The 12120-nt window shown below is 35.5% G+C and overlaps 2 protein-coding genes across 3 annotated transcripts; one reads left to right on the plus strand and one right to left on the minus strand.

The window, feature by feature from the left end:
* The first annotated feature begins 31 nt into the window (after positions 1–31).
* Positions 32–3594, plus strand: LOC105563860. Of its 2 annotated transcripts, none has more exons than XM_012015812.1 (3): positions 32–88; positions 845–3014; positions 3344–3594. In XM_012015812.1, the coding sequence occupies exons 2-3, from the start codon at positions 1350–1352 to the stop codon at positions 3581–3583; spliced, it is 1905 nt and encodes a 634-aa protein (XP_011871202.1). In that variant the 5' UTR covers positions 32–88; positions 845–1349; the 3' UTR covers positions 3584–3594. The 2 variants fall into 2 exon arrangements, with proteins under 2 accessions (XP_011871202.1, XP_011871201.1); XM_012015811.1 differs by lacking the exon at positions 32–88 and adding an exon at positions 417–500.
* Positions 3595–6322: 2728 nt separating this feature from the next.
* LOC105563862 (charged multivesicular body protein 3) lies at positions 6323–8419 on the minus strand. The gene is made up of 4 exons (XM_012015814.1): positions 8266–8419; positions 8144–8204; positions 7390–7784; positions 6323–7228 (listed from the first exon to the last, which is right to left on the minus strand). Exons 1-4 carry the CDS (start codon positions 8308–8310, stop codon positions 7073–7075), a joined length of 657 nt encoding a protein of 218 aa, XP_011871204.1. The 5' UTR covers positions 8311–8419; the 3' UTR covers positions 6323–7072.
* Positions 8420–12120: the final 3701 nt, after the last annotated feature.

Consider the following 12120-nt stretch of genomic DNA (forward strand, 5'->3'; position numbering starts at 1 on the left):
GAAAACTGTCACTGCAAATCGAGCTGGCTGGGTCCGCACGCGATTCCTTTCTGGAGAGTCAACGGCTGCAGCATCATTAAGGAGAAATGTAACAAATTATCGATACCATATCGCTACGTCGTAAATTTTTTCCTACGAACAATACCTTGGTTACCGGTGCATTCATTTCTCCAAGCAGCAACATTAATTTTACCGTTTACGCGCGCATATGCGTGCACACGTATTTCGTTCTCTTTTATCGTTTTACCCCGGCGACGCATTTACGAGTGTCGGCTACCAGACTGCCCGTGGCACTTGCAGGTTAAGTCCGCAGATGCGCAAACTAACATAACCTTATTGTAGCTCGTCGTATGAGAGCGCAACAAGTGCACGGAAACTCTTTAAATAAATTCACAGCGTCTTTCCAATAATAAATATTTTCCAAGTCCCAGTGAAAATAAAGACCTCGGAGTGCCGTCTCGAATTTGTTCGTTACATAAATCACAGGTTCGATTAAAAAGGTGAGACTAAACGGTCGTACGTCCTTCGATAAAACAAACCTCGCGACAAAATGGAAAGATACGTCGTGAATTTCGTGAGCTTGTGAGAGAAGTGACACAATCTATTTTAAATCGAGCTTAATTTCGCCGCTGTCGCCATTTATTCACCGAATTTTGTTAATTTTCGTTACTTAACCTCTTTCGAATCCAACGAGCAAGAATTGTTAATTAATTAATAATAAATAGTATATGATTAATTTTAAGTATAACACACATGTAAAACCTAGTGTCTTTGCCCTGTTTTTGTCTTCTCTTATGTATTTATGGATTATAAGCGCCTTTGATGTAATTTCAATTATTTTCAGGTACAACAGAAGCATATTTTGAAGAGCTGATAAATGGTTCTCTGTCTGGAAATTCAAAGTCAATTTCTGGATCAGATTGTGTGCCGCAAATCGTGAAAAGGAAGAGCTTGTTCGAAAAGGAAATCTGTGGAAGCTATGATTTAAATTGCGAATTATGAAAACAAAAATGATAATTTTAAAAGCCTTATGTGAACGGTAACTTGTATTATAAAGAGGGAACATTCGATAACCGCTGCAATTTTAAACTTTAAAGAGGAAAGATTTTAAAGTTTTTATCCCTGAGAGCCACAACTTTAATTATGAACTATGGACAGGCGAGATCTGAGAATTTCTTTATATTTGTGGACCACTGTTTCGAGCATGAAGAAAAGGGATCCAACGGCTGTATCTTCGTACAAAAACTACAAGAATGAATAATCCCGAAGCTGCATGATCTTTCAGATTTATTACTCTGATTTTTAAGCACGAGGATCGATTTACTTTTGAGAGCCACAATATCTCAATCATGCCACATCCTTGCGTCGTCTGCGGCCGTTCGCGCATGAACCCCAACAATCGCGAGGAGGAATATATGTTTTTCGGCTTTCCAGTGAATGACGAAGCGCGTTGCTGTCGATGGCTAGAGTTCTGTGGTCGCGAAGACCTCTACAAGCTGACAAAAAAGCAGCTTCTTCAACGTATGGTCTGCTCTAAGCACTTCCAGCCCCATGATTTTCTTAATGAACCGTATATAGACCGTTTAAATTCCACCGCAGTTCCATCAATTTACGATCCTAAGCAAAGTTTGTACAATATAACGTGTGTTCTTTGTGGCAGAACACGAAGAGATCCACCCGCAGCAGATTACGATGGAACAACCTTTCATCATTTCCCCGGAGAAGAGTTCCGCTGCCTCAAATGGTTGGACTTTGTTGGCATGGATTCTTATTACAGGTTAACGAGGAAGGAAATACTTTTCTGCTACATATGTTCCAAACATTTTGACCGTTCGCAATTTGTCCCGGGATTTAAGGGAAGATTAATGGAGAATGCGGTCCCCAGTGTTCTTAATCCAGACCAATTGAACCAGACGGAATCTGTTATTAAATCGGGTTTCAAATTGCAGCCTGAACCAAAGCTTTTCAGCCCTTCAGATAAGAGCAAAAAGGTGGAGCCATTACCTGACAAGATATTGGAGAGCCAGGCTTGTGCAGCTTGTGGTCGGTTAAGGTCCGATCCGAGGAACAAGCTGGAACGTTACAAGTTCCATCCGTTCCCGGCATACGAAATAGGTCGATGTTTGCGATGGTGTCAATTCTTGGGCCGGGAAGATTTACTCAAAATGTCGCCCAATCAAATACGCAAACTCGTACTGTGTTCGAAACACTTTCAGACCGGCCAAAGCTTCCACAACATCGGCCCATGCGATGCGGTTCCTACAATTAAGGATATTACGGAATCTGAAAATATTATGGAGCAAAATGAGGACGAGCCGGACCTCGGAGACGAGAGCAGAGACCCTTCCAAGGTCCTTAAGCGTAGCTCTAGGCCACTAGTATCCAGCAAGAAACCCAAAATAGACAACAAACCTGCACCGTTAGCCAAGAAACGAGGAAAGACCCGAAGACCGACTTCCATTAATATTCCTAGACCTATGCCCAGCAATTTGGAGAGCCAAATGATTAGAAAACTACCTCTTCCATCTACAACCAATTGGAAGATCCAGTTGGGAGATCAGTTGCAGCCGATTACAATTAATAATATCCCTTCAAATGTTACGAATAATCAGACAAATATTAAAAAAATTATAATGCCATTTACTGGGGATATATCGTCTCTTGGTGCTCCGATACCTGTTCACAGTTTATCAAGTATTCCACCGGGGCTGCTGATCAAGATAAACTTGCCAGACCAAGAGCACCAGCACCCGCTACAACAGCAGAAGTCAAAGGTGAAAAGGCAAAAGACAAAGAATGTGACAAACAGCTCGAATAAACAAGTTTGGGAAAAGAATAATGGCCAGACTTCTATGTTGCAAGATACGGAACAAAATATAGATAAAAATATAGTACAGTTTCTATCGATGTCTTCAGAACCTGTAGAAGAGACTGTAGATTCTAATCAAATAGAAATGCAGGAACAAGTTATTTCGCACTCTTTGGAGATTGTGGATGTTCAAGGCGGAGTTCAGGTCAGTGTCAAACAAAATATTTTCTTGTTCGTTATTAGCAACGATTATACGAATATACAATTGCAAATGTACTTGGGAATAACAATTATTTGTAACTTCATAATACTTTTAATAATTAAAACTGTATCGATAATTTGGGACAATTAAGTTTATACGCATAAACAAGGCCCTTTCTTAAATTAAACACAATAAATTATATATAATTGTAATAAAATAATTGAAATATATAAGAATGAAATGAAACTAATGAATAAAAAATAATCATTTTTGCATTTGTTATTGTATTTATGAATAATGATTCACTTTAATAACTCTTAATATTAATGCAGGTGAAACAGGAATATTTCGACGACGTGGATCAAGTGAAGAAAAGTCCAGGGAAGAGTAAGAAGGGAAAAGTAAGGCGACAAAAGAGAGTTACGGGAACCATGAGAAGAACCATGTTTCCTATCAACAATGAGATTAAGTATTTCTTTAGGAAAATGGTGCCGCTAATGCGTCGTCTACCGACACAAGCTAGGGCAACAATGAAATTGTCAATCGTTAATATGGTAATCGATAAACTCTGAAATTGCAAACATATATTTTAGTATCAAGACTTTTTCATAACTTTATTAATTAGAAAATTACGAAAACTTAGAGTTGTTTGATATTACAGAAATTGCTTCGTGTACATTTTTTTAAAACAATATAGTATCTAATATATTTTCTCAATGAGATAAGTTTTTCAATTATTTTGTCATGTTAGACAACGTTTAAAGGGACGCTGGAGTGATTCTGCACTTTTGCACCTTTCTAACCTAGAAACTGTCAGTTCGCGGAAACATTTGTGTAATATACAAATTAAATGGCTTACGTATACAGATCGAAAGCAGCTTGCTATTCCGGCCAAATGAAAGAACAATATGGCATCACTGAAACTAAGTTTGTAAGTCTAATAAAAAATAATAGTGAGCAACACACATACTACATGTACTGTACGTATGTGTTGCTCACTATTATTTTTTATTAGACTTACAAACTTAGTTTCAGTGATGTCATATTGTTCTTTAATTTAGCCGGAATAGCAAGCTGCTTTCGATCATCTGTACACGTGCCATTTAATTTGTGTATTACACAAATCTTTCCACGAAACAGACAGTTTTAAGTGCAAAAGGTGCGAAAGTGCGGAATCACTCCAGCATCCCCTTAAGAAATCCTGAAAAATTATTTATTTGAATAATACGATTGGAAAAAATATAGTAAAGTAATTTTTCAAAATAAATTAAAAATCTAAGAATTGAAGTAGAAATATTATTTTATGATTTATTTGCTAAATTTCTATGATATAAGTATCGATTATCAATCATATATACATATATTTGTAAGTTGACAATTTAATATTTATAGCACAAACATACACTGAGAAAAGAATTGTTAAAATGACTAAACATATGTTTAACTGGAGATATTTCTTTAGTTTAATAAGAATTGTAACAATGTCATTATAAATAAAATTTATGTTAAGTGAAAAAGCTTTTATAAATCCTATCGAAATATATATATAAATATTTTTTTAATATAACAAATATTCGCTTGACAGCCCATGATTGCAGTATATATAGTTGAATCAAGGAATACTTTTTTATTAAACACTTTTTTTCTCAGTGTAGTTTAAACATTAAAGTTAATAACGATATTCTTGTTCGTTAATGATTTATATATGACAAAATTAAAAAGTCACTTTAAATCGATAGTAAAACTGACGAGAAATATAAATTGATATAATTTTATGAAAATGCTGTTAACCTGGAATCAAGGGTGCATCTTAGAGCAGAGATATCATCGAGAACAAAGACGATTGATTTAAAAACTGAGGTTTTACATTTTGAAATATTTCTCTAAGAGAGTCGCTATTTTTGCTACCGATTAGAAGTGTTCTTTTAATTTTGTTGACAAGGTTAATAAGTTTAATATCAGAATTAAAAAGAAAAGCAATTTACTTACGGATAGATTAATTGATGATTCATAAAAAATCGCACGTATTAGCTACATGTTTCGTATTAACAATAATGTGTACACACCCAGTGCTCATTTCGTAGTATGAAAATAGCAGTTGACAGAGAAATTGTGCTACAAAGAAGAAACATTGTTATGCATATTTTTCTCTTTCTTTCTATTAAGGACGTTCATCAGCTGTAATACATTATTCCTAATATCATTATGCATCATAGATTGGTTTCTTAGCAAAATATATATAAACAATTTCTAGTACAATAAATTAAAATATTCCCGTAGATCATGTTTTGTCTATACCGTACGAGTAACTTTGATATTAAATGTCTCCACTTTGGTACGGACACAGTTTTTTGAACTGAGCAGGCATATAGATAGCACTATTAATAGCACATGGTCCAAATTTGAAATAAATACATAGAAAATCGATTTACCGATGAACGTCCTTAAGATAGTGATACTTTTCACATGTTCTTTCTTATTATGGGCTTCTGACTCTTCTTAGATAATGTATATATTGCAATTTACGATGTCATTTGATGATACTATAAAGATTGTAGTAATAAGAACTATGATAGATTATTATAATAAAAAACTTTTCTCGAAAGCTATGGAGATGTATGCTATAAGCAAGTCATATGTAAATATGTATCTTTTATAATTTATGAATTGTTCTCTTGATACACGATATACATTAATACAATATAAATGTTATTAAAAGTAATTAACGATTGACTGAAAACACATAATTATAATCAAAGTTTTCGAATATAAACACAGTTTCTCTACCAAATGAAATAAACACAGATCTTGCAGAGAAAATTATGTGACTGTATACATACATACATACATAGCGTATTGTATATTAATCTTTAAATATATTACTTTTAAGGAATATTTCTACAATAGTGCATCGCCATAAACTCATTTGTAAAAAAAGAAAAGCACTCTCTCTCTCTCTTGACACATATATACATACATATATACATATATATATATATATGTTCATAATCGAAAAATATTTTTACTATGTATTTATATAAGGTGTTAAGAATATTAATAATAATTGTAACAATGTCATTATAAATAAAATTTATGTTAAGTGAAAAAGCTTTTATAAATTCTATGTTTAATTCTTCTTATGTTTATGAAATAAACAGTTTGCATCTTCTAATTACATAGCGTTATTCATTAATGAAAAATAAGTTGAAGTCTTAAATCATGTTTTTTCTGATACTTAAAAGAGGCATTGTTAAATAAGATTCATCTAATCAATATTCTTTCTCTGGAAGGATTCTCGTAAGAAAAATATATTACAATAATATTATTATAATTTATTCATTAACAATATTCAACAAAATATTTCTTTCACTATAACGTTGTTGACACACATTTCAACACTATATTTCAAATTGTCTAATTAATTAACAGTAATTAATAATCATCAATACTATATGGTTTGATTTTGCTTTGCTACAGCTGTAAGCTTCTTTTATTTCATATAACTTGAAAATGTAAATAAGCAAACATTAAAATAAATTACAAACTGGAAAAAGATAATATATTAGAATCCAAATTCTATAAAGTTTCTCCTAAAAAAAACTCTTTCTTATTAAATGTATAAATAACTGTAAACATATGACAAGAACATATGAAAAATGAGAAAAGTTAAAGATTACCTGAAAGTTTAATTTCAATTATCCGTGTGATTTTCTTAATTTTGATTTTTCAAATTTGTAATAATTTTATTATATGATTAACTTTTAGTCTAAATTTAACCTACGTAATCTGTCTCTATAATAATTAATAATTGTAAGTATAAAGAAAATTATTATTGAATAATTAATGTAAAAATATACAGTGCTTACAATGCTTGCTCTACAAAGCGACAGTACCTACAATATGATAATACAATATTTACATTAAATAGCAAAACATGATAAATAGGCAAGTGCTACTATTTATAATTTGTGTTATTTATTTAGTAAATGTTATTATTAAGATACTTATTTCCCTGACATTTGTATAATATAAATATTCTCCAATCATTTGTAATTATTCATCTAACTGCGAAGACTTTGCAATCGGTTCTTCATCTCTTCAAATTCTTTGTCATCGTCTTCCGTTTCCTCTTCTGCAGAGGTAGACGGAATCCCAGGATTTTCTGTGACAACTGCGGGTGCTGTACCCAATTGGCCAGCTGTCACCTCCCATAAAATCTACGAGAATATGAAAGAATTTTATCACACAGTATTCTGTATACACCAATTTGAGTAAAAACTTTCTAAAAATTCCTTGTTACAATGTTTTAAGTCTCTCCAAAAAGTCATCTCCAACACATGAAATAAACAATGAAAGAGTAATTATTTGACTTTATTACCTTATCGACTTCTTCATCAGCTTCATCCTCCATGTCCTCAGAATCTTCAATAGAATCCATCGTTTCGTCTAACATCTCCTCGATTATACCTGCCTTCATCATCTCCTTTGACATTTCTCTCATGGTTGCAGCCACCTCTGGTACTCTCACTAAAGACTGCATTGCTTGCATCACTTCTGTAGATTTAGAAACTGAACCAGCAACTCTGATCGTCGCCAACTGATTTTTCATTTGCAACGAGACGGAATTTAAGTGCGCTTTGGATGTGTAAATCTTATTGCAGGCTTTACGAGCCCTTATGATCTCCTTCGCGAGAATTTTGCACACATCTTTATCCCCTTTCTTCGCCGCTTCCTTCAGGGAACGTTTAACTTTCTCTTCTTCTCTCTGAATTGCTGTACAAAAAATATCATTTATACGAATATCTAAGAATCAATAAGAAGAGAAACACGCAAAAGGGGCTACATTATTTTCATGAATCCTAAACATTCCTTTTGACACTAAAAATCTTTCTATATCTTTATCTTTCCGTATCTCGTATCTTTCCTAGATATGATAAAGATTTTCTCACGTAAGAATTGAGATCGCAATTTTTCGTATCCAACGTATCTAATATGATGTTTCGAGCCTCTAGGATTAAAATTTTTTTATGTTAAGATTTTATATTCCAATTTATGGCGGACAAGTGTAATTGCGATTACGTTTTCCGAAAAACTTGCCAACTTTTCTTTCGGAAAATTTTCTCATATCTTACCTCTAACCTGTCTGTCAAGCTGATAACCTTCCTTCCTCAATTTGTGAGTCCACTCTTGAACCTGGGATACAATAAACGCCAATAAATACGAGTTAAACCGGGAATATTTCGTAGCGGCTCACCATTTCTTTAGGATTCTTCTCTTGCGACTTTCCAAACAAGCCCATATCCAAATCGGGTCGACAGAAACGTCAAAGCATTCGGTATCTAAGCATAACCTGACATAACCTTCTTACTCATCGACTCTTCAAGGTTATGTTGCAGGTAGCTTATATGCACCTATGATATGCACAGTAAATTACGTCATTCTTCATGGCTCCAGCAGACCATAGACATAGTAAATATAGACTGCGCATTCCATTGAATAAAACCGCTTGCGGAGAGAGAGAGAGAGAGAAAGCCATCTCGAACATGGTGGAAGGAAAACAAGGTGTGCTCTTGGAGACTGTTTTGTCTGACAATGAGCAGCTATAAGGTAAATAAAATTAATTCTGTACAAGTAATTTTCAAACAAGAAATTATTTTATTATATTGCATAATTTTTCAAATGAACGAAATATTTTTCAGATATAAAGAAAAAATTAAAAATTTGATAAAGAAACTAAGCAACGCAAACAAGAAAAACGATTTGCTCAAGAAGAAAGTAAAGCGATTGCAAACAGAAAGAACAACAGTTTCAAAACATGTAATAGAAAATGTCCGTAATATGCTTCAAAAAATATTCACTCCGAAACAAATAGACCTTTTATACTGTTTAATAATATATTTCTTATTAAATACAACTTCTCGTGTTATTTAAAAAAAAATATTAACATTACTATATTTAAATAAACCTATCTTATATCCATAATATTTATAAAATTTATAAAATATTTATAAAATTTCAGAAAATTATTTACTTTTTCTTCATACATGTATTATACAGGGTGAGGGAAAAGTACCGGATCGGTAAAATATCTCGAAAAATATGGGAGATACGGAAAAATGTTTCAGACGAAAGTTGTACGGTTTTAAAAGGGCTATATAATGGTAAAATTAATATTCCAAAAACATTAATTTTTTATGATTATATGGAGGTCGCCGCCATTTTTTAAATGGAACTCCCTATTGTTTATTATACTATTTTATTCTACTAATTAATATGAACAACTTTTGTCTGAAACATTTTTGATTTGCCTAATACTTTTTGAGATATTCAAGAGGAAATTTATAACTTTTTCAATGTTTAGTTTATAATCTCTCGATAACTGTTTGTCGGAGAGAAAAGTAGTACAGGACTTTTTTACTTGATTTAGTCTCAGGAATATGCTGTTGCAATGGTGTTTCAATTATTGAAAAATTTTGTGTATGTAAATTTTATGTATTGAATATTCTCTCTCTCTCTCTCTTTCTCTCTCTCTCTCTCTCTCTCTCTCTCTCTCTCTCTCTCTCTCTCTCTCTCTCTCTCTCTCTCTCTCTCTCTGCAACCTCAGCTTAAGCCCGCTGCAGACGATGTTATTTTTCCTGCTGGATTGCTTGCGATTTACGAAATTACTAGGAATCCTGAGTGTTGAATGGTGCAACGATAGTAATTTATTAGATCGCAAGCAATCCAGCAGGAAAAATAGCATCGTCTGCAGCGGGCTTTATTCGATGCGACAACCAGCCAATCGGATAGAACTGGCCGTGTTGGCTCCCTCTAGAGTCAGGAGCCATTAAACGCAATAATAATAATCGATGCGACGCTCAGTCTATATTTACTAAGTCTATGCAGCAGACCGGCACGAGAACGCGATGCGCGGGAAAGCGTGCAGTTTTCCTACAAAGAGCTCACAGCTAATATACGAGTTATCTTTGCATTGTGGAAGAATAGAAATTCTTTCGAGATAAAAATACGTCAAGTAAGTGCCGAAAAATTTCTGATTTGTTACTGTTCGCGACTGGAATCGTGCGCGTTTCTGCCGGTTCTTTTCGCGATCGTCGCGTTATAACAATGGCGACGAAACACTTCAACATATCAGAAACGTTCGGTGCTTCTTGGTCAAGTCGACGGTTAGCAATGACAGGTGGTTTAATTAAAAATACACAATTAAAACTGAACACTGTACGCACCATATATGTATATCCGATTGTCACCGTATGCGATTCCCACTGTCTTCAATTTTTCACTTTCACAGAGTTCGATCGCCAACGTGACCGCTCGATCAAATCGCCACTTTGACGTGCACACGCATTCCTGAACGCAAGAGTTAATCGTGCGACAGGTAAATCCGCGTCGTACGTGTGGAGCGATCGCGAGATCCTGTCGTTATCACGCGCCGAACAATACTGAGCTGCCTGTCCGTAACGACTTTCTCCAATCAACATGATATCACGTGAACAAAACGTTGCCCGTTTGCTCGAGCGCTGGTTCCGAGAAATGACGTAGCGTCGAAAACACCTCGGGCGAAAACAGTTTTTGTTATTGTATCTAGTCATTCGGCGCGGCATAGCCGAGCGAGGCGGACATTCCGCGTGCTTTCGCGTCGCTTCTCATCGCGCGATTATTTCTTACGAAAAGCTCGAGCATCTCATACGCAACGCGCTCGTCTCGTACGAAAGTTCTTAAGCACATTTCTCAATCGCGATCCGTAATATCGTCGTGCGGTGATTTTGTCGAGACGAATATCACGCGTAACGTGAAGTAGAAACGCGATTAAGGAATTACATAAATTATGTTCATTTTGATAAGCCACGGGCGATACCTTCCTTAACGATTAAACGCGGGATGAATCTCTCTCACGCCGTACTTAAAAATTTTCGTCAATTATTGAGATTAATCAATCGCGAACATTGTTGGAATGCGGGCGTCAAGGCTAAGCGCTGGCTCCGAGAAATGACGTAGCGTCGAAAACACTGGAAAACACCTCGGTCGAAAACAGTTTTCTTTCCGGTGTGCCTAATCATTCGGCGCGGCACAGTCGAGCGAGGCGGACGTTCCGCGTGCTTTCGCGTCGCTTCTCATCGCGCGATTATTTCTTACGAAAAGCTCGAGCATCTCATACGCAACGCGCTCGTCTCGTACGAAAGTTCTTAACATTTCTCAATCGCGATCCGTAATATCGTCGTGCGGTGATTTTGTCGAGACGAATATCACGCGTAACGTGAAGTAGAAACGCGATTAAGGAATTACATAAATTATGTTCATTTTGATAAGCCACGGGCGATACCTTCCTTAACGATTAAACGCGGGATGAATCTCTCTCACGCCGTACTTAAAAATTTTCGTCAATTATTGAGATTAATCAATCGCGAGCATTGTTGGAATTCGAGGTCAAGGCCGAGCGTTGGTTCCGAGATATGACGTAGCGTCGAAAACACTAGAAAACACCTCGGTCGCAAACAGTTTTTTTGCATTGTGTCTAACAATCGGCGCGGCACAGTCGAGCGAGGTGGTTGCTCCGCGTGTTTTCGCGTCGGTTCTCATAACGCGATCATTTCTTACGAAAGTCTCGATCGTACAAAAGTTGTGAACATTTATCAATCGCGTTTGTGCAATTGTCGCGCTCCGTAATATTGTCGTTCCGCGGTGATTCGTCGAGACGAATATCGCGCGTAATGTGAAGCGAACGTCGCCTATTGAAACGAATCGCAACCACAGTATATAACCAGTAGTGGCACTCGCTCTTTTGTTTCACGTTCGCGCCGATCCGTACTGCGCATCCGACATGTTTTAGATATGACCAATCACAGGATTTTTGTACGTGTGTTAGTGCAAAGTCGGTGTGACAGTGAAAAATTTGCAGTGTTGACGAATAACGCGTTAATACTTTTATACGTTGGAGCAAGTAATTACATTAATTACTTTTATTAGAACATTTTTTTCATAGGCCATTTCCATTTACAATAAATAATGTACGCTAGTTCGTACGCGCCTTTCCTGGATACGATCCTGAAAAGGGCCCAGGCACTTTTAGCCGTTGATACACTGTTGGGGCGATCAAAAACATGGCGGAAAA

Source organism: Vollenhovia emeryi, unplaced genomic scaffold, assembly GCF_000949405.1.
Source record: "Vollenhovia emeryi isolate VEMERY1.0 unplaced genomic scaffold, V.emery_V1.0 DF939170.1, whole genome shotgun sequence".
Lineage (NCBI taxonomy): Eukaryota > Metazoa > Arthropoda > Insecta > Hymenoptera > Formicidae > Vollenhovia > Vollenhovia emeryi.